A 22,339-nucleotide genomic window follows, 5' to 3' on the forward strand; every position below is an offset into this window, starting at 1 on the left:
TTGTATTTTTAATTAATATGATTTGTTTGTTTAGGATTCCTGGCAATGTAAATAGTTTGTTTGTATGCTTGTTTGCATGTGTGACTATTCCTCTTTTTTTGTTGATGTATGTTAATAAAAATTGTTTTGCAAATGTGTTAACATTTTTTAAAAAACGCCCATGATTGTAGCGCTGACTAGTGGGCTTGTGCCGCTACTGCATTTCTGGTTGGAACGTTACGTACTTACGTAGCGTAGCCACGCCGGATTACGTGGGTTGTTTTTTTTTAACGTGTGAGGTACATTGGTTAGCTTGCTATCGAAGAATAAAGTGACCAGTATAAAAGTTATCTAAAGGAAGCAATTTCATGATGGCTTTGCAGGGCTCTGAGGAGATAGAGGAGCAACTCGCAGAGCCTGAAGAGGTTGGAGACGAGGATGTGAGCATCTCTCCAGCTGAAGAAATAACATTAACCGTCGGGCCTGGAGGAGAGGAGGACACGGACCCGCTTCTCCTCCCGTGGGATCGCTTCTCTGCCTGGCTACACTGTATCTGTGTCGTCGGGTTTGATCTAGAACTCGGCCAGGCGGTGGAGGTGCAGTGAAATAAATACCTTTCTCTGCTTGTTGTCAATTCGTTAGATGGATAGCTAAAGCTTAGCTGGCTCACTAGCTAATGGTGTTAGTCGTAGCTAACTATATCTGGCTAATGTTCTTTAGCAAGCTATTGGAATTTAGCTATTGGAATTTAATCTAGTTAGCTAGCTACCCGCGTTAACAGCTACGTTAGCTAGCCAACTGTTGTTTCTCTCTCTTGCAGGTCATCTACCCACACCATTCAAAACTATCCGAGAAGGAGGCAAGTTATGTTTTCAAAAGTAACCTCCTGTATCACACTGACTGTCTTGTATTGTATTGCAACGTCACATCAAATAAACAGTCACCTTATTTTTGTTCCAGAAAACAAGTATCTGCTACTTGTCATTCCCAGACTCCAACTCAGGTAAGCTCCTTCCTTCATAGTCTCTCATGAACCAGAATCTGGGTTTACAGGGATCTGGTTTTACAGGGATCTGGGTTTACAGGGATCTGGGTTTACAGGAAACGTTGAATTTGACGATTTTCCTTTAAACCAAGGAAGCGGCCGTTCACTTGCAATTCACCAGTTTAATAATGTCAATACGGTCGTTACTTCGCAAAGTACGGAGTCTCGATGAGTAACTATCGTCATAACTGCCGCCTCGGCATGTATTTACTGACAAAAAAAGGTCTAAATAAAGTTCCATGCAGTTTTCATTCCCATGGTTTAAAAATAGCCTATTTTTTTTCTTCCTCGGCTGCTAATTGAAGCACACTTCCCATTCGCCATGCTAGTGGATATAGGCAACCTGTAGGTAGGCTTCATTGCATCAGACAATGAGCTGGAGGCACTATGCGTTTTGGAAACGCATAGGCCTACTTGTTTGAAAGCACGTCTTACCTTGCTTCAGAGTAAAATCCGACCATTGGAGGCAATTATTTAGTTGACTTCCATATGCCACTGAGACCACTTTCTCTCCTGTTCTATTGGTTTTCAAATCAACTTTCATTGTCCATCAGGCAAAGGCACAATCCTAGTCATATTAGCAACCCATGCTAGTTGATGATGATCCTAGTCATATTGGCAACCCATGCTAGTTGATGATGATCCTAGTCCTATTAGCATCTCGTGCTAGTTGATGATGATCCTAGTCCTATTAGCATCCCGTGCTAGTTGATGATGATCCTAGTAATATTAGCATCACGTGCTAGTTGATGATGATCCTAGTCATATTAGCATCCCGTGCTAGTTGATGATGATCCTAGTAATATTAGCATCAGGTGCTAGTTGATGATGATCCTAGTCATATTAGCATCCCGTGCTAGTTGATGATGATCCTAGTCATATTAGCATCACGTGCTAGTTGATGATCCTAGTCCTATTAGCATCCCATGCTAGTTGATGATGATCCTAGTCCTATTAGCAGCCCGTGCTAGTTGATGATGATCCTAGTCCTATTAGCAGCCCGTGCTAGTTGATGATGATCCTAGTCGTATTAGCATCCCGTGCTAGTTGATGATGATCCTAGTCATATTAGCATCCCGTGCTAGTTGATGATCCTAGTCCTATTAGTATCCCGTGCTAGTTGATGATGATCCTAGTCCTATTAGTATCCCGTGCTAGTTGTTGCATCTTTGGATCTCCCCTCTTTCCAAATTTCTAACTGTTATTTTCACCGCTTTTGGCAACAGTATTTTCCCGCTAATTGCATTATGGCTTACTTCCTTGTGCACATTGCTGCGCTTAAAATGTTTTAAACTAAACGTTCTGATCTGTTGCGTCACCCTCATTGCTTTTTAAGGTGTTTGTGTTGCCTAGGCCTACTGGTTGTATGAATTTGTGATTTATTGTCCCGTGCTAGTTGATGATGATCCTAGTCTGTTTGGAATAGGCCATTTTTTTCTTCTTGACAAACTGCCCAATAAAATTAGATAAATGTTTCTACTGTGAGGGTTAGTAGATTGACATAGGCTAGTGATTTTGTTATTTGTCTTGTTGGCTGAGGAAAGGTAACTGTGACAGTTATTGTAACCTCTTCAAGGTGGGCATTGTAATTCGGTAAGAAGAGAAGCGTAATGTTGCAGCCTCAACTTGCATGTTCTGTTAATATGAATGACCATAATCTAAATGTGATTTGTGTCATTCTGAGCACCGTGGGTGAGCGCTCTAATCAGGTTACCCACCCAATGAGCACCGTGGGTGGACGCTCTGATCAGGTTACCCACCCAATGAGCACCGTGGGTGGACGCTCTGATCAGGTTACCCACCCAATGAGCACCGTGGGTGGACGCTCTGATCAGGTTACCCACCCAATGAGCACCGTGGGTGGACGCTCTGATCAGGTTACCCACCCAATGAGCACCGTGGGTGGACGCTCTAATCAGGTTACCCAACCAATGAGCACCGTGGGTGGACGCTCTAATCAGGTTACCCACCCAATGAGCTCCGTGGGTGGACGCTCTAATCAGGTTACCCACCCAATGAGCACCGTGGGTGGACGCTCTAATCAGGTTACCCACCCAATGAGCACCGTGGGTGGACGCTCTAATCAGGTTACCCACCCAATGAGCACCGTGGGTGGACGCTCTAATCAGGTTACCCACCCAATGAGCACCGTGGGTGGACGCTCTAATCAGGTTACCCACCCAATGAGCTCCGTGGGTGAGCGCTCTAATCAGGTTACCCACCCAATGAGCACCGTGGGTGAGCGCTCTAATCAGGTTACCCACCCAATGAGCACCGTGGGTGGGCGCTCTAATCAGGTTACCCACCCAATGAGCACCGTGGGTGGACGCTCTAATCAGGTTACCCACCCAATGAGCACCGTGGGTGGACGCTCTAATCAGGTTACCCACCCAATGAGCTCCGTGGGTGGACGCTCTAATCAGGTTACCCACCCAATGAGCTCCGTGGGTGAGCGCTCTAATCAGGTTACCCACCCAATGAGCACCGTGGGTGAGCGCTCTAATCAGGTTACCCACCCAATGAGCACCGTGGGTGGACGCTCTAATCAGGTTACCCACCCAATGAGCACCGTGGGTGGACGCTCTAATCAGGTTACCCACCCAATGCATATGGGTCCGGTACATTTCTTAAATGCTGCAGGTTAAATGTCCGGCGCCACATTTTCCTGAAACCCTGTATCACGCCCATGTTAGACACGCCCCGACACCCTGTATCACGCCCATGTTAGACACGCCCCCGACACCCTGTATCACGCCCATGTTAGACACGCCCCTGACACCCTGTATCATACCCATGTTAGATACGCCCCTGACACCCTGTATCACGCCCATGTTAGACACGCCCCTGACACCCTGTATCATACCCATGTTAGATACGCCCCTGACACCCTGTATCACGCCCATGTTAGACACGCCCCTGAAACGCTGCTCCAGACACGGAGTCAGTAATTTACTCCACAGCTGATTGGGTGTCAGGCAACAGCTGAGTTTATATAAAGCTGTTCAAATATTTTCTCTGGACTAACTTACTTTTCTAAGTAGTAAGTACACGCTTACAGTACTAGTCAAAAGTTTGGACACACCTACTCATTCAAGAGTTTATTTATTTTGACTAATTTCTACATTGTAGAATAATAGTGAAGACATCAACTATGAAATGACACCATATGGAATCATGAACACTTCTTTTGGTTACTACAACAAATCAAAATATATTTATATTCTTCAAAGTAGCCACCCTTTGCCTTAATGACAGCTTTTATTTGTGTGTGTGTGTGGGTAGAGTCCAGTGTGTGTGTGTGTGTGTGTGGGTAGAGTCCAGTGTGTGTGTGTGGGTAGAGTCCAGTGTGTGGGGGGGTGTGTGTGGGTAGAGTCCAGTGTGTGTGTGTGGGTAGAGTCCAGTGTGTGTGTGTGTGTGGGTAGAGTCCAGTGTGTGTGTGGGTAGAGTCCAGTGTGTGTGTGGGTAGAGTCCAGTGTGTGTGTGGGTAGAGTCCAGTTTGTGTGTGGGTAGAGTCCAGTGTGTGTGTGGGTAGAGTCCAGTGTGTGTTTGTGGGGAGAGTCCATTGTGTGTGTGTGGGTAGAGTCCAGTGTGTGTGGGGGGGGGGGGGGGTATAGTCCTGTGTGGGTGGGTAGAGTCCAGTGTGTGTGTGGGGGGGTAGAGTCCAGTGTGTGTGTGGGGGGGTAGAGTCCAGTGTGTGGGGGGGGGGGGTATAGTCCTGTGTGTGTGTGTGTGTGTGTGGGGGGGGGAACACTTCTTTTGGTTACTACAACAAATCAAAATATATTTATATTCTTCAAAGTAGCCACCCTTTGCCTTAATGACAGCTTTTATTTGTGTGTGTGTGTGGGTAGAGTCCAGTGTGTGTGTGTGTGTGTGTGGGTAGAGTCCAGTGTGTGTGTGTGGGTAGAGTCCAGTGTGTGGGGGGGTGTGTGTGGGTAGAGTCCAGTGTGTGTGTGTGGGTAGAGTCCAGTGTGTGTGTGTGTGTGTGTGGGTAGAGTCCAGTGTGTGTGTGGGTAGAGTCCAGTGTGTGTGTGGGTAGAGTCCAGTGTGTGTGTGGGTAGAGTCCAGTTTGTGTGTGGGTAGAGTCCAGTGTGTGTGTGGGTAGAGTCCAGTGTGTGTTTGTGGGGAGAGTCCATTGTGTGTGTGTGGGTAGAGTCCAGTGTGTGTGGGGGGGGGGGGGGGTATAGTCCTGTGTGGGTGGGTAGAGTCCAGTGTGTGTGTGGGGGGGTAGAGTCCAGTGTGTGTGTGGGGGGGTAGAGTCCAGTGTGTGGGGGGGGGGGTATAGTCCTGTGTGTGTGTGTGTGTGTGTGGGGGGGGGGTAGAGTCCAGTGTGTGTGGGTAGAGTCCAGTGTGTGGGTAGAGTCCAGTGTGTGGGTAGAGTCCAGTGTGTGGGTAGAGTCCAGTGTGGGTAGAGTCCAGTGTGTGTGTGTGTGGGTAGAGTCCAGTGTGTGGGTAGAGTCCAGTGTGTGGGTAGAGTCCAGTGTGTGGGTAGAGTCCAGTGTGGGTAGAGTCCAGTGTGTGTGTGTGGGTAGAGTCCAGTGTGGGTAGAGTCCAGTGTGTGTGTGTGGGGGGGTAGAGTCCAGTGTATGGGGGGGGGGGGGGTATAGTCCTGTGTGGGTGGGTAGAGTCCAGTGTGTGTGGGGGGGTTATAGTCCTGTGTGTGTGTGTGTGTGTGGGGGGGGGTAGAGTCCAGTGTGTGTGTGTGTGTGTGGGTAGAGTCCAGTGTGTGGGTAGAGTCCAGTGTGTGGGTAGAGTCCAGTGTGGGTAGAGTCCAGTGTGGGTAGAGTCCAGTGTTGGTAGAGTCCAGTGTGTGTGTGGGGATGGGTAGAGTCCAGTGTGTGGGTAGAGTCCATTGTGTGTGTGTGTGGGTAGAGTCCAGTGTGTGGGGGGGTGTGTACACAGCCATGTTATTGTTACTCCATTGGATTTATTCCTCCTGTTATGTTTCTTTTTTCTCTCTTCGTTGTTGGGCAGGGCCTGTAAGTAAGCATGTCACTGGTAGTTTACACTGGAACATTCTCACTGAACTGTAAAAAAAAAAGAAGACGACCCTTTCTGAAGTGAATTTACAGAAATTATTCAGAGCTTCAGATGTTTACTCTGCTATTTCCTTTTTTCCCTTTTTAAATTATTTTGTTGTTGTACATTACCCCTTTTTGACCTTGTCTCATTGCTGGAACTTTCCAATGGGCTCAGGAGAGGCTGAGGTGGTGTCATGCGTCCTCCGAAACATGACCCGCCTAACCACGCTCCTCAACACCCGCCAGCTTAACCCGGAAGCCGGGTTCACCAATGTGTCGGAGGAAACACTGTTCAACCGACGACCGGGGTAAGCCCGCAGGCACCCGGCCCGCCACAAACGGTCGCTAGAGCGCGATGAGCTAAGTTAAGCCCCACCGGCCAAACCCTCCCCTAACGACGCTGGGCCAATTTGTGAACTGTCCTATGGGACTCCCGGCCACAGCCGGATCTGGGAATGAGTCCAGGTCTGTAGTAACGCGGTGCCTTAGACCGCTGCACCTCTCAGAAGGCCATATAGTTAACCTGTCTAGAACTGATGACACTCATAGGACTTCACGTTACACAATACATGTATGTTTTGTTCTGTAAAGTTCAAATTTGTATCCAAAAATCTGTTTACATTGGCGCGTTACGTTCCAAAACATGCAGTGATTTTTGCAGAGAGCCACATGAATTCACAGAAATACTCATAATAAATGTTGATGAAAATACAACTATTATACATGGAACTTTAGATAGACTTCTCCTTAATGCAACCGCTGTGTCAGATTTCAAAAAAAGCTTTACGGAAAAAGCACACCATGCAATAATCTGAGTACAGCGCTCAGGCAACAAAACAGCCCAAAAAATATCTGCCATGTTGGGTCGTCAATATTATTCATAAATAGCATTATAAATATTAATTTACCTTTGATCTTCATCAGAATGCACTCCCAGGAATCGCAGTTCCACAATAAATGCTTGTTTTGTTCGATAAAGTCCCTCATTTATGTCCATTTATGTCCAATAGCTTCTTTTGTTAGGGCGTTTGGTAAACAAATCCAAAAGCGAGATCTGGTCCATTCGGAAACGTTCAAAAAGTTATATTACAGGTCGAAGAAACTTGTCAAACTAGGTATAGAATCAATCTTTAGGATGTTTTTATCATAAGTTCAATAATGTTCCAACCGGAGAATTCCATTGTCTGTAGAAAAGCATTGGCAAAAAGAGCTTACCTCTCAAGTGAAAGCGCGTGGCTGAGAATGAGGCTGATCAATTAGTCAAACAGCTCCCATCTGGCCCCCCTTCACATGAGAAGCCTGAAACAACGTTCTAAAGACGGTTGACATCTAGTGGAAGCCTTAGGAAGTGCAAAATAACCCATATCTCACTGTGATAGGGGCTGAGTTCAAAAACTACAAACCTCAGATTTCCCACTTCCTGTTTGGATTTTTTTCTCAGGTTTTTGCCTGCCATATGAGTTCTGTTATACTCACAGACATCATTTAAACAGTTTTACAAACTTCAGAGTGTTTTCTGTCCAATACTAATAATAATATGCATATATTAGCATCTGGGACTGAATAGGAGGCAGTTTACTCTGGGCACGCTATTCATCCCAAAGTGAAAATGCTGCTCCCTATCCCAAACAAGTTAACTACTTTAAAGTTATCACGTTTTTTTCGATCAGATATTATTAATTTTACCAATATTTTCACAAAAGTCTAATTACTGTTTTCGTAGTCGAACTGTTATAAACAAATCAATATGTGTAATATATTTTTTTAACATTGTTCCCTTAATGAAAAGGCTTAACACTGGAAGAAAAATATATATTTCAAACAAATTATACAAATATTATACATTTTAATCAGCAACTGGGCCTGAGTTGCAGGCAGTTTACTCTGGGCACGCTTTTCATCCAAACGTGAAAATGCTGCCCCCTATCCTAAATTACTGACTCAGTGTCTGGAGCAGCGTTTCAGAGGTGTGTCTAACATGGATGGTCAAGGGCAGTCAGGTCTGGCGTGAACAATTTTGGCAGATCATTTTAGAAAGAGACGGTCCAGATTGTCTAGCCCAGCTGATTTTGTAGCTCTTTCAGAACATTGGCTATCTGGATTTGGGTGAAGGAGAAATGGGGGAGGCTTGGGCGAGTTGCTGTGGGGAATGGTGTGCTGTTGACTGGGGTAGGGGTAGCCAGGTGGAAAGCATGACCAGCTGTAGAAAAATGCTTATTGAAATTCTCAATTATTGTGGATTTTTCCATGGTGACAGTGTTTCTTAGCCTCAGTGCAGTGGGCAGCTGGGAGGGGGTGCTCTTATTCTCTATGGACTTTAGTGTCCCAAAACTTTTTGGAGTTTGTGCTACAGGATGCAAATTTCTGTTTTGAAAAAGCTAGCCTTTGGAAAGCAAACTTCCTGTGTTTATCGGTTCCTAACTTCCCTGAAAAGTTGCATATCGCGGGGGCTATTTGATGCTGATGCAGAACGCCACAGGATGTTTTTGTCCTGGTCAAGGGCAGTCAGGTCTGGAGTGAACAAAGGGCTATATCTGTTCCTGGTGAGGAAGGCATTTAAAAAATATTTTAAAAAAATAACCAGGCATCCTCTACTGACAGAATGAGGTCAATATCCTTCCAGGATACCCGGGCCAGGTCAATTAGAAAGGCCTGCTCACTGAAGTGTTTTAGGCAGCGTTTGACAGTGATGAGGGTTAGTCGTTTGACCGCAGACCCATTACGGACGCAGGCAATTTTATTATTATTTTTTTTTATTTTACCTTTATTTAACCAGGCAAGTCAGTTAAGAACAAATTCTTATTTTCAATGACGGCCTGGGAACAGTGGGTTAACTGCCTGTTCAGGGGCAGAACGACAGATTTGTACCTTGTCAGCTCGGGGGTGAGGCAGTGATCGCTGAGATCTTGGTTGAAAAACAGCAGAGGTGTATTTGGAGGGCAGGTTGGTTAGGATGATATCTATGAGGGTGCCTGTGCTTACTGATTTGGGGTTGTACCTGGTAGGTTCTTTGATAATTTGTGTGAGATTGAGGGCATCAAGCTTAGTTTGTAGGATGGCCGGGGTTTTAAGCATGTCCCAGTTTAGGTCACCAAGCAGCACGAGCTCTGAAGATAGATGGGGGGGCAATCAATTCACATATGGTGTCCAGGGCACAGCTGGGGGCAGAAGGTGGTCTATAGCAAGCGGTGGATCGTAAGACAGAGCTCTGCAGGCTATCTCTGCAGTAGATTGCAACTCCGCCCCTTTTGGCAGAGTTGTAGGGTAGGGTGTTTTTAGAATATGAACTAAACTCTGAAGGCATATAAGAAAATAAATTAACATAATTTAAACTCATCTGACTACTTCTCTTGCATCATGAGTTAATAAAGCTTATATTTTTTTAAACGGATTCAAGTTTTTACAGGATCTTGGAAAAGTATTATGGTAATGAGACCCATGTCCACAGAAGGTTTTTGTACTTAATAAATATTATATTTTAATGTATACTTAAACTAGTATACAATTTATGGACAAACTACAGCAACATATATTTTATTCAAATAAGTTTAAAGTTTTTTTTGAAAATTAAACATTTTTAAAACATTATCCTAGTATTTAATCCGGATGCATTTCGGTAATGAGTTTTTGGAGTAACAAATGTCAAGAAATTCAGGCGCAAATGTAAAATGTATTTAAAAAGACACTTTCCCAAAACTAGACATCTTGGTCGATTTTTGCCGATATGTCATTGTTTTGTAACTTAATTTGCTACAGACATTTTAAACTGGTTTAATGAGAATCACCTTAAGCATGTGACTAATACAATTTAAAAAAATAAAATAAAAATAAATAAATAATTGACACCTGTATTAGTCTGTAGGGCAATTCCCACAGTAACTCAGATTTTAGGCCAAAAATGTATGCCAAACAAATACGATTTGATTTCTAAGTTTAACAAACCATACAACAACCATACAACTCATACCATTTACACCGAACATTTTGCTGAAACATAATGATGGATCTGACGTTCTCTTTATAGAGATTCATCCTGAATAGGTACACAAAGGTAGAATTATACAATATCCTCCTTTTACATATTTGGGAATTTATTTTACACACTGGATATTATTTTAAAGACCTCTGCCACCAAACAAGACAACGTTTTGGTTGGACCGGACCAAATATGAACCAATCATAGATGTTGATGTTTCACAAGTTTTGGACATCAGGGTCGAGCTCGGTAGGGTCGAGCTCGGTAGGGTACTCAATTTGTGTGTGCTGTACTGTCCTGAACTATACTCTACTGTACTATACTCTACTCTACTTTACTTTACTATACTGTGATGTACTGTACTTTACTTTACTGTGATGTACTGTACTTTTCTTTACTGTGATGTACTGTACTCTACTTTACTGTGATGTACTCTACTTTACTGTGATGTACTCTACTTTACTGTGATGTACTCTACTTTACTGTGATGTACTCTACTTTACTGTGATGTACTCTACTTTACTGTGATGTACTCTACTTTACTGTGATGTACTCTACTTTACTGTGATGTACTCTACTTTACTGTGATGTACTCTACTTTACTGTGATGTACTGTACTCTACTGTGATGTACTCTACTTTACTTTGATGTACTGTACTCTACTGTGATGTACTCTACTTTACTTTACTTTACTGTGATGTACTTTACTTTACTGTGATGTACTCTACTTTACTGTGATGTACTCTACTTTACTGTGATGTACTGTACTCTACTGTGATGTACTCTACTTTACTTTACTGTGATGTACTGTACTTTACTGTGATGTACTCTACTTTACTGTGATGTACTCTACTTTACTGTGATGTACTCTACTTTACTGTGATGTACTCTACTTTACTGTGATGTACTCTACTTTACTGTGATGTACTTTACTTTACTGTGATGTACTGTACTCTACTGTGATGTACTGTACTCTACTGTGATGTACTGTACTCTACTGTGATGTACTTTACTTTACTTTACTGTGATGTACTCTACTTTACTGTGATGTACTCTACTGTGATGTACTGTACTCTACTGTGATGTACTCTACTTTACTGTGATGTACTCTACTTTACTGTGATGTACTCTACTTTACTGTGATGTACTCTACTTTACTGTGATGTACTCTACTTTACTGTGATGTACTCTACTTTACTTTACTTTACTGTGATGTACTGTACTTTTCTGTACTTTACTGTGATGTACTCTACTTTACTGTGATGTACTATATTCTTCTGCGACATACTTTACTGTGTCACTCTGTACCTGACTGGCTTAGCCACCTCAGCACACAAAGCATAGCCTGGAATTTCGCACATTGTTCAAGAAGTGGCTGGAACTCGGCTCACTTGTTACCTGCATCAGAGGAGAAACTCTGGGAAATATTAACATCACTGTATTTAATCAACACTAGGTTCCACTGAAATCTGACTTCCTGTATTTAATCAACACTAGGTCCCACTGAAATCTGACTTCCTGTATTTAATCAACACTAGGTCCCACTGAAATCTGACTTCCTGTATTTAATCAACACTAGGTCCCACTGAAATCTGACTTCCTGTATTTAATCAACACTAGGTCCCACTGAAATCTGACTTCCTGTATTTAATCAACACTAGGTCCCACTGAAATCTGACTTCCTGTATTCCAACCCCTTTTTAAATACTCCGATGTATACATGTTGGAGAGATTGGAGCTCTGCTGCACTAGGCACCTGGGAAAACCTCCTGTCCCCATGTGGTGTGCAGATAGACACAGGCTGACATGCAGGCTCTGCTCTGCTCTGGAATGTAGAACTGGTGTTTCACTGTACAGTATGTTTTACCCCTTCAAAATGTCTTCACCAAATGCCTTGTTAGACTTCAATGTCTTATTTGGCCCCTGTATGACATTTTATTAGCCTGGTCCCAGATCTGTTTGTGTTCTTGCCAACTCTGCTGTCATTGTCAAAAGCATGATAATTCCGTAAGGAGTTGGTAGGACAGCACAAACAGACTGGCACCCAGGCTTCATTCTTATTAGCTATTCAGGGACCTTTCAGTAAAACAGCTTCTTTGTGCGATAAATCACTGCTTTAACAGTCTGGTTTCAAAACATCCATCTCAGAACCCTGTTGCTATCACAACATTCCTCCCCTGTCCTCTTCCCCATGTCGGTGCTGAAATCCAGCCAAGAGGAAGATAACTACATTTGTTTCCTCTTCCTGTTTGGCAGGTTGTCTAGGGGACACACAGTTCTGCTTCCGTTTCCGCCAGGCCTCAGGCAGGAAGTCTTCTCTGGGATGTTTTCTGGACCAGTTTGACCGTGACGCCCCAGTCTGCCTGAAGGTAAAAAGGGGTCTCTGCAGGGCGGGGTCTCTGCAGGGCGGGGTCGCTGCTGGGCGGGGTCTCTGCAGGGCGGGGTCTCTGCAGGGCGGGGTCGCTGCAGTTGTTAATTGTGGTCGTAAACATTGTTTTGAGTTAATTCTATGGGGGAGGGTGGTCTGCAACTTATTTGACAGTACACGGGGAGGGTTATTTGAAAATGTTTTTGATCTATCAAACTCTGAGGACCATGTTGAATGGGGCTATCTGGGTTAGAATAGGAATGGCTGGGTTAGAATAGATATAGAGCTGTCTGGGTTAGAATAGGAATGGCTGGGTTAGAATAGATATAGAGCTGTCTGGGTTAGAATAGGAATGGCTGGGTTAGAATAGATATAGAGCTGTCTGGGTTAGAATAGGAATGGCTGGGTTAGAATAGATATAGAGCTGTCTGGGTTAGAATAGGAATGGCTGGGTTAGAATAGATATAGAGCTGTCTGGGTTAGAATAGGAATGGCTGGGTTAGAATAGATATAGAGCTATCTGGGTTAGAATAGGAATTGCTGGGTTAGAATAGATATAGAGCTATCTGGGTTAGAATAGGAATGGCTGGGTTAGAATAGATATAGAGCTATCTGGGTTAGAATGGCATTTATGTCCGCTAAGGGGAAACTCCTCATGACTGTACAGGTAAACATTGACTCACACCTGAGAGATGAGAATCTCTGTGAGAGCCATACAGTCTCAGCCAACACTTTCCCCATGCCATGACACACCTCAGCCAGTAGACACCTCAGCCAGTCACCAACCAGCCGGAACACACCTCAGCCAATCACCAACCAGCCGGAACACACCTCAGCCAGTCACCAATCAGCCGGAACACACCTCAGCCAGTCACCAACCAGCCGGAACACACCTCAGCCAGTAGACACCTCAGCCAGTCACCAACCAGCCGGAACACACCTCAGCCAATCACCAACCAGCCAGAACACACCTCAGCCAATCACCGGCCGGCCATTACACGCCTCAGCCAGTCGCCGGCCGTTACACTCCTCAGCCAGTCACCGGCCGGCCATGACTTCCTACTGCACTCTGACTGCCAGCTCTGGTCACACACTGGAAAATACTAAAGTTGGAAAACAAAATAAATATTCCTTGGGAGTGTAACCTGTCCTATAGACCTGTCCTATAGAGAAGGAGCTGGTATGATGCCAGTATATAACCTGTCATATAGAGAAGGAGCTGGTATGATGCCAGTATATAACCTGTCCTATAGAGAAGGAGCTGGTATGATGCCAGTATATAACCTGTCCTATAGACCTGTCCTATAGAGAAGGAGCTGGTATGATGTCAGTATATAACCTGTCCTATAGACCTGTCCTATAGGGAAGGAGCTGGTATGATGCCAGTATATAACCTGTCCTATAGAGAAGGAGCTGGTATGATGCCAGTATATAACCTGTCCTATAGAGAAGGAGCTGGTATGATGCCAGTATATAACCTGTCCTATAGAGAAGGAGCTGGTATGATGCCAGTAAACAGCCTGTCCTATAGAGAAGGAGCTGGTATGATGCCAGTATACAACCTGTCCTATAGAGAAGGAGCTGGGATGATGCCAGTATATAACCTGTCCTATAAAGAAGGAGCTGGTATGATGCCAGTTTATAGCCTGTCCTATAGGAAGGAGCTGGTATGATGCCAGTATATAACCTGTCCTATAGAGAAGGAGCTGGTATGATGCCAGTATATAACCTGTCCTATAGAGAAGGAGCTGGTATGATGCCAGTATATAACCTGTCCTATAGAGAAGGAGCTGGTATGATGCCAGTATATAACCTGTCCTATAGAGAAGGAGCTGGTATGATGTCAGTATATAACCTGTCCTATAGAGAAGGAGCTGGTATGATGCCAGTATATAACCTGTCCTATAGAGAAGGAGCTGGTATGATGCCAGTATATAACCTGTCCTATAGAGAAGGAGCTGGTATGATGCCAGTATACAACCTGTCCTATAGAGAAGGAGCTGGTATGATGCCAGTATACAACCTGTCCTATAGAGAAGGAGCTGGTATGATGCCAGTATACAACCTGTCCTATAGAGAAGGAGCTGGTATGGTGCCAGTATTATCCACTGCCTCAATTCACTTGTCAACTGTTCACTTCCAACCATGTCGTGTTTAGGCTTACGTCAATGACTAATGAAATATTGTGTGTGTGTGTGTTTTATTGTACGTGTGTGTGTGCCCATACTAAATGTGAGTTTGTGTGTGTGTGTGTAGAGGGACCAAGGCCATTACTATGGTTACGTCTACTTCAGACAAGTCCGGGACAAGTCACTCAAGAGGGGTTACTTTCAGAAGGTGAGTTAACACAGTTCAACACCAGCTATCAGACTACGTTTTAGCACAGTTTTTCTAAAACTTCCTGACCTTATTGCAATATGATTTTGAACTGTGTCTGTGTGTCTGTGTGTGTGTTTCCAGTCCCTGGTCCTTATCAGCAAGCTTCCCTACGTCACGTTCTTCCACTCCCTGCTGAAGCTCGTCGCTCCAGAGTACTTTGAGAAGCAGGAGCCATGTCTGGAGGCTGGTGGGTCTCCTCATTTCATTCTGTTCCAATGGGGAAACATCAGCTGAAACCGGGAGGGGCCACAGACTAGCCCCTCCCTTTAGTAGAGAGGCTAGTCTGTGGCCCCTCCCTTTAGTAGAGAGGCTAGTCTGTGGCCCCTCCCTTTAGTAGAGAGGCTAGTCTGTGGCCCCTCCCTTTAGTAGAGAGGCTAGTCTGTGGCCCCTCCCTTTAGTAGAGGCTAGTCTGTGGCCCCTCCCTTTAGTAGAGAGGCTAGTCTGTGGCCCCTCCCTTTAGTAGAGAGGCTAGTCTGTGGCCCCTCCCTTTAGTAGAGAGGCTAGTCTGTGGCCCCTCCCTTTAGTAGAGAGGCTAGTCTGTGGCCACTTTTTTATAAAGTGTTGTCTGATCTGTCTGTTTCCTGTTATTTTTTCTGCTGTTCAGTTGTTGTGTGTTTTTAGTCTGGTTTTTATTGGCCCGGTGAACCCTGTAGTCTGTCTGTCTTCACGTGGCTTGTTTCTGTGTGCGACAGCCTGCAACGACATCGACCGCTGGCCCACTCCTCACCCAGGGAAAATATTGGTCCTCCCTATAATGGGTACTGTTATGAAGGTATGTCTAACCCAGGGAAAATATTAACCATCTCTATAATGGGTACAGTACAGCTAAATATTTATATAGGCCTCTTCTACGATTACCAATCAATCAAATATTTATAAAATATATATTTTTTACACCAACAGTTGTTACAAAGTACTTGAGCAACTTAATAAATAATATTTCTTTCTGTTTTTCTAGGTTCGGATCCCAACATGTTATGACAAGCCTGGAACCTCTCAGCTGGTACAGTCCACACAGGTGAGGATGAGAATCGCCGTGCTACGAACAACACTACAAAATGGCACCCTGTTCCCTATCGCCGTGCTACGAACAACACTACAAAATGGCACCCTGTTGCCTATCGCCGTGCTACGAACAACACTACAAAATGGCACCCTGTTCCCTATCGCCGTGCTACGAACAACACTACAAAATGGCACCCTGTTGCCTATCGCCGTGCTACGAACAACACTACAAAATGGCACCCTGTTCCCTATCGCCGTGCTACGAACAACACTACAAAATGGCACCCTGTTCCCTATCGCCGTGCTACGAACAACACTACAAAATGGCACCCTGTTCCCTATCACCGTGCTACGAACAACACTACAAAATGGCATCCTGTTCCCTATCACCGTGCTACGAACAACACTACAAAATGGCACCCTGTTCCCTATCACCGTGCTACGAACAACACTACAAAATGGCACCCTGTTCCCTATCGCCGTGCTACGAACAACACTACAAAATGGCACCCTGTTCCCTATCGCCGTGCTACGAACAACACTACAAAATGGCACCCTGTTCCCTATCGCCGTGCTACGAACAACACTACAAAATGGCACCCTGTTCCCTATCGCCGTGCTACGAACAACACTACAAAATGGCACCCTGTTCCCTATCGCCGTGCTACGAACAACACTACAAAATGGCACCCTGTTCCCTATCGCCGTGCTACGAACAACACTACAAAATGGCACCCTGTTCCCTATCACCGTGCTACGAACAACACTACAAAATGGCACCCTGTTCCCTATCGCCGTGCTACGAACAACACTACAAAATGGCACCCTGTTCCCTGTCACCATGCTACGAACAACACTACAAAATGGCACCCTGTTCCCTATAGTGAACTGTGTTTTGACCGGTGTACCATATATAATGAATAGGATGCCATTTCAGACTCCTACCAAGTCACTCTGATACACTGCTGGTAGTCTGTCCAAAACCCTGTAACCCTAATTATACCCCATGACTGTTTTTGTTACAGAATGACAACCTGGTGTCCATAGTCCTCCCCACGGTCCACGAGGTAGACTTGTTCACGTGAGTACATGTTAGTAGTGGTGTTCAATCACAAATGGCACACTATTCCCTATATCGTGCACTACTTATGACCAGGGTCTGCAAAAGTAGTGCGCTATATAGGGAATAGGGTGCTGGATGTGTTGTTGTTTTACTACCTTCCCAGCTCTCTGATGCCACCCATTGGTAGGGAGTGGGAGTGCAGGTTGACTCCAGCCAGGAGGACACTTAGCTGCTTTATGTTGTTGACACACACACACACGGACTGGTTGCCATGGTAACATGGGGTTTCTGTAGAGGGTCCAGCCAGGAGGAAGTGGAGAGCAGATACAGTTCCATCTCTTCCCCTCTGCAGGTGTTTCCACCCAGTCTTCTTCCACATTCAGATGTTATGGGAGCTGGTGTTGCTAGGAGAGGCTCTGGTTGTCATGGCACCATCACCGGCAGAATCTTCCGATACTGTTCTGGCATTGGTCAGGTGAGACAAGGAGGGTGTGGCTAGAAAGATAAACATAACCATTTTTTTTTTAAATAAAAAAAGTACACAGGTATAAAGTAAAATACAGTGTCGTGAAAAAGTATGTCCCCCTTTACAATTGTCTCTTTTTTGCATATTTTTTTACACTAAATGTTTTTATATTTTCAATCAAAACCTAATATTAGATAAAGGGTACCTGAGTGATCAAATAACTCCAAACCTAATATTAGATAAAGGGTACCTGAGTGAACAAATAACTCCAAACCTAATATTAGATAAAGGGTACCTGAGTGAACAAATAACTCCAAACCTAATATTAGATAAAGGGTACCTGAGTGAATAAATAACTCCAAACCTAATATTAGATAAAGGGTACCTGAGTGAACAAATAACTCCAAACCTAATATTAGATAAAGGGTACCTGAGTGAATAAATAACTCCAAACCTAATATTAGATAAAGGGTACCTGAGTGAATAAATAACTCCAAACCTAATATTAGATAAAGGGTACCTGAGTGAACAAACAACTCCAAACCTAATATTAGATAAAGGGTACCTGAGTGAACAAATAACTCCAAACCTAATATTAGATAAAGGGTACCTGAGTGAACAAATAACTCCAAACCTAATATTAGATAAAGGGTACCTGAGTGAACAAATAACTCCAAACCTAATATTAGATAAAGGGTACCTGAGTGAATAAATAACTCCAAACCTAATATTAGATAAAGGGTACCTGAGTGAACAAATAACTCCAAACCTAATATTAGATAAAGGGTACCTGAGTGAATAAATAACTCCAAACCTAATATTAGATAAAGGGTACCTGAGTGAACAAATAACTCCAAACCTAATATTAGATAAAGGGTACCTGAGTGAATAAATAACTCCAAACCTAATATTAGATAAAGGGTACCTGAGTGAACAAATAACTCCAAACCTAATATTAGATAAAGGGTACCTGAGTGATCAAATAACTCCAAACCTAATATTAGATAAAGGGTACCTGAGTGAACAAAACTCCAAACCTGGACAATTATTGAATTAATTTAATAAACAAAGTAATGCAACACAATAAGTATTTTCCCCCTTATACACAATAACTGGTTGTGCCACCTTTAGCTGCAATGACTCCAACCAAACACTTCCTGTAGTTGATGATCAGTCCACCTTTAGCTGCAATGACTCCAACCAAACCTGTAGTTGATGATCAGTCCACCTTTAGCTGCAATGACTCCAACCAAACCTGTAGTTGATGATCAGTCCACCTTTAGCTGCAATGACTCCAACCAAACCTGTAGTTGATGATCAGTCCACCTTTAGCTGCAATGACTCCAACCAAACATGTAGTTGATGATCAGTCCACCTTTAGCTGCAATGACTCCAACCAAACACTTCCTGTAGTTTATGATCAGTCCACCTTTAGCTGCAATGACTCCAACCAAACACTTCCTGTAGTTGATGATCAGTCCACCTTTAGCTGCAATGACTCCAACCAAACACTTCCTGTAGTTGATGATCAGTCCACCTTTAGCTGCAATGACTCCAACCAAACACTTCCTGTAGTTGATGATCAGTCCACCTTTAGCTGCAATGACTCCAACCAAACACTTCCTGTAGTTGATGATCAGTCCACCTTTAGCTGCAATGACTCCAACCAAACCTGTAGTTGATGATCAGTCCACCTTTAGCTGCAATGACTCCAACCAAACACTTCCTGTAGTTGATGATCAGTCCACCTTTAGCTGCAATGACTCCAACCAAACACTTCCTGTAGTTGATGATCAGTCCACCTTTAGCTGCAATGACTCCAACCAAACACTTCCTGTAGTTGATGATCAGTCCACCTTTAGCTGCAATGACTCCAACCAAACACTTCCTGTAGTTGATGATCAGTCCACCTTTAGCTGCAATGACTCCAACCAAACACTTCCTGTAGTTGATGATCAGTCCACCTTTAGCTGCAATGACTCCAACCAAACACTTCCTGTAGTTGATGATCAATCTCTCACACCGCTGTGGAGGAAGTTTGGACCACTCTTCCAGAACTGCTGTAACTCAGCGACCTCAGCAACCGATCAGGTCCTGCAACAACATCTCAAATCGGGTTTAGGTCTGGACTTTGACTAGGCCATTCCAAGACATTAATTGAGTTGCTTTTCAGCCATTCTGATGGAGACTTGATTTTGTGTTTTGGATCATTGTCTCGCTGCGTGACCCAGCTGGGCTTCAGCTCACAGACGGACGGCCTGTCATTCTCCTGTAGAGTTGGGCTTCAGCTCACAGAAGGACAGCCTGTCATTCTCCTGTAGAGTTCTCTGATACAGAACCGAATTCACGGTTCCTTCAAGCAATGCAAGTCGTCCAGGTCCCGAGGCAGAAAAGCATCCTCAAACCATCACACTACCGCCACCACCACCATGCTTCACCGTTGGTATGAGGTTCTTACCGTGGAATGCGGTGTTTGGTTTTCTCCAGACATAATGGGACCCGTCTCGTCCAAAAAGTTCCACTTTTGACTCCTCTGTCCATAAAACATTCTTCCAGGAGTCTTGACGATTATCCGGGTACTTTTTGCAAATTTCAGTTGACTTTTTGTGAATGAAAAAGGGATAATTCTGAAGGCAAATGTCAAGCCATCTGTCTGTGAGCTGAAACTGAAGCCCACAGACACTGATCTAGAACACACAAGTCTCCATCAGAATGGCTGAAAAGCAACTCGTTTAATGTCTTGGAATGGCCTCGTCAAAGTCCAGACCTAAACCCGATTTGAGATGTTGTGAGAGGCATAACTTTGTTTATTAAATAAATGTTAATGTTATTTGTTCACTCAGATATCTAATATAAGGTTTTGTTTGAAGATGTTAAAAAATATATATGGAAAAATAGAGAATAACAAAAAGGGGAAATTACTTTTTCACAGCAGTCTGCACCAGTAGCTACCAGCAGTCTGCACCAGGAGCAGTCTGCACCAGTAGCTACCAGCAGTCTGCACCAGGAGCTGTCTGCACGCAGGATAATAGACACAACACAACCCCTTAAGATGATCTGTGTGTCTGGAGTTCAATCACTAATTACTGTGTGTGTGTGTGTGTGTGTGTGTGTGTGTGTACAGCTGCATCTCTCCACTGCGCTACTGCAGTGACTTCAGACCGTACTTCACCATCCACGACAGCGAGTTTAAAGAGTACACCACCAGAACACAGGCTCCGTGAGTAACACTATAGTAGGACACCACCAGAACACAGGCCTCCTGAGTAACACTATAGTAGGACACCACCAGAACACAGGCCCCGTGAGTAACACTATAGTAGGACACCACCAGAACACAGGCCCCGTGAGTAACACTATAGTAGGACACCACCAGAACACAGGCTCCGTGAGTAACACTATAGTATAGTAGGACACCACCAGAACACAGGCTCCGTGAGTTACACTATAGTATAGTAGGACACCACCAGAACACAGGCCTCCTGAGTAACACTATAGTATAGTAGGACACCACCAGAACACAGGCCTCCTGAGTAACACTATAGTATAGTAGGACACCACCAGAACACAGGCCTCCTGAGTAACACTATAGTATAGTAGGACACCACCAGAACACAGGCCTCCTGAGTAACACTATAGTATAGTAGGACACCACCAGAACACAGGCCTCCTGAGTAACACTATAGTATAGTAGGACACCACCAGAACACAGGCCCTGTGAGTAACACTATAGTAGGACACCACCAGAACACAGGCCCCGTGAGTAACACTATAGTAGGACACCAGAACACAGGCCCTGTGAGTAACACTATAGTAGACCACCACCAGAACACAGGCCCTGTGAGTAACACTATAGTAGGACACCACCAGAACACAGGCCTCCTGAGTAACACTATAGTATAGTAGGACACCACCAGAACACAGGCCCCGTGAGTAACGAGCACAACTGAAAACACCTTATACTCTGAGTGGTATACTACAAAGCGGAAATAACTATGGATTTGCTTATTCATTAAAAAAAGATACACTTAGATATGTTTGTTTGTTTAATCAATGAGAGCATACCCATTTCAAGCTCATCTTCAAAAAATATATAAACTCAGCAAAAAAAGAAACGTCCTCACTGTCAACTGTTTTATTTTCATTTTATCTTAACATGTGTAAATATTTGTAGGAACATACGATTCAACAACTGAGACATAAACTGAACAAGTTCCACAGACATGTGACTAACAGAAATTGAATAATGTGTCCCTGAACAAAGGGGGGGTCAAAATCAAAAGTAACAGTCAGTATCTGGTGTGGCCACCAGCTGCATGAAGTACCGCAGTGCATCTCCTCCTCATGGACTGCACCAGATTTGCCAGTTCTTGCTGTGAGATGCTACCCCACTATTCCACCAAAGCATCTGCAAGTTCCTGGACATTTCTGGAGGGAATGGCCCTAGGCCTCACCCTCCGATCCAACAGGTCCCAGACGTGCTCAATGGGATTGAGATCTGGGCTCTTCGCTGGCCATGGCAGAACACTGACATTCCTGTCTTGAAGGAAATCACGCACAGAACGAACAGTATGGCTGGTGACATTGTCATGCTGGAGTGTCATGTCAGGATGAGCCTGCAGGAAGGGTACCACATGAGGGAGGAAGATGTCTTCCCTGTAAAACACAGCGTTGAGATTGCCTGCAATGACAACAAGCTCAGTCCGATGATGCTGTGACACACCGCCCCAGACCATGACGGACCCTCCAAATCGATCCCGCTCCAGACTAACGCTCATTCCTTCGACAATAAATGGGAATCCGACCATCACCCCTGGTGAGACAAAACCGCAACTCGTCAGTGAGAAGCACTTTTTGCCAGTCCTGTCTGGTCCAGCGACGATGGGTTTGTGCCCATTGGCGACGTTGTTGCCGGTGATGTCTGGTGAGGACCTGCCTTACAACAGGCCTACAAGCCCTCAGTCCAGCCTCTCTCAGCCTATTGCGGACAGTCTGAGCACTGATGGAGGGATTGTGCGTTCCTGGTGTAACTCGTGC

The 22,339-nt window shown here is 44.4% G+C and overlaps 1 protein-coding gene across 1 annotated transcript in view; it reads left to right on the plus strand.

The window, feature by feature from the left end:
• Positions 1-228: 228 nt before the first annotated feature.
• dennd6a (DENN domain containing 6A) overlaps positions 229-22,339 on the plus strand; it is a 47,500-nt gene continuing 25,389 nt past the window's right edge. Inside the window, exons 1-11 of the mRNA XM_090242149.1 lie at positions 229-575; positions 800-838; positions 940-982; positions 12,278-12,390; positions 14,646-14,726; positions 14,850-14,955; positions 15,461-15,540; positions 15,727-15,786; positions 16,799-16,854; positions 17,189-17,311; positions 20,427-20,522. Of these exons, the coding sequence (XP_090098275.1) occupies positions 348-575; positions 800-838; positions 940-982; positions 12,278-12,390; positions 14,646-14,726; positions 14,850-14,955; positions 15,461-15,540; positions 15,727-15,786; positions 16,799-16,854; positions 17,189-17,311; positions 20,427-20,522 (1,025 nt within the window). The 5' untranslated portion in view covers positions 229-347. The remainder of the gene's footprint in view (positions 576-799; positions 839-939; positions 983-12,277; positions 12,391-14,645; positions 14,727-14,849; positions 14,956-15,460; positions 15,541-15,726; positions 15,787-16,798; positions 16,855-17,188; positions 17,312-20,426; positions 20,523-22,339) is intronic.

This window comes from Oncorhynchus mykiss, chromosome 7 (genome assembly GCF_057628025.1).
Source record: "Oncorhynchus mykiss isolate SJ-2025 chromosome 7, ASM5762802v1, whole genome shotgun sequence".
NCBI lineage: Eukaryota > Metazoa > Chordata > Actinopteri > Salmoniformes > Salmonidae > Oncorhynchus > Oncorhynchus mykiss.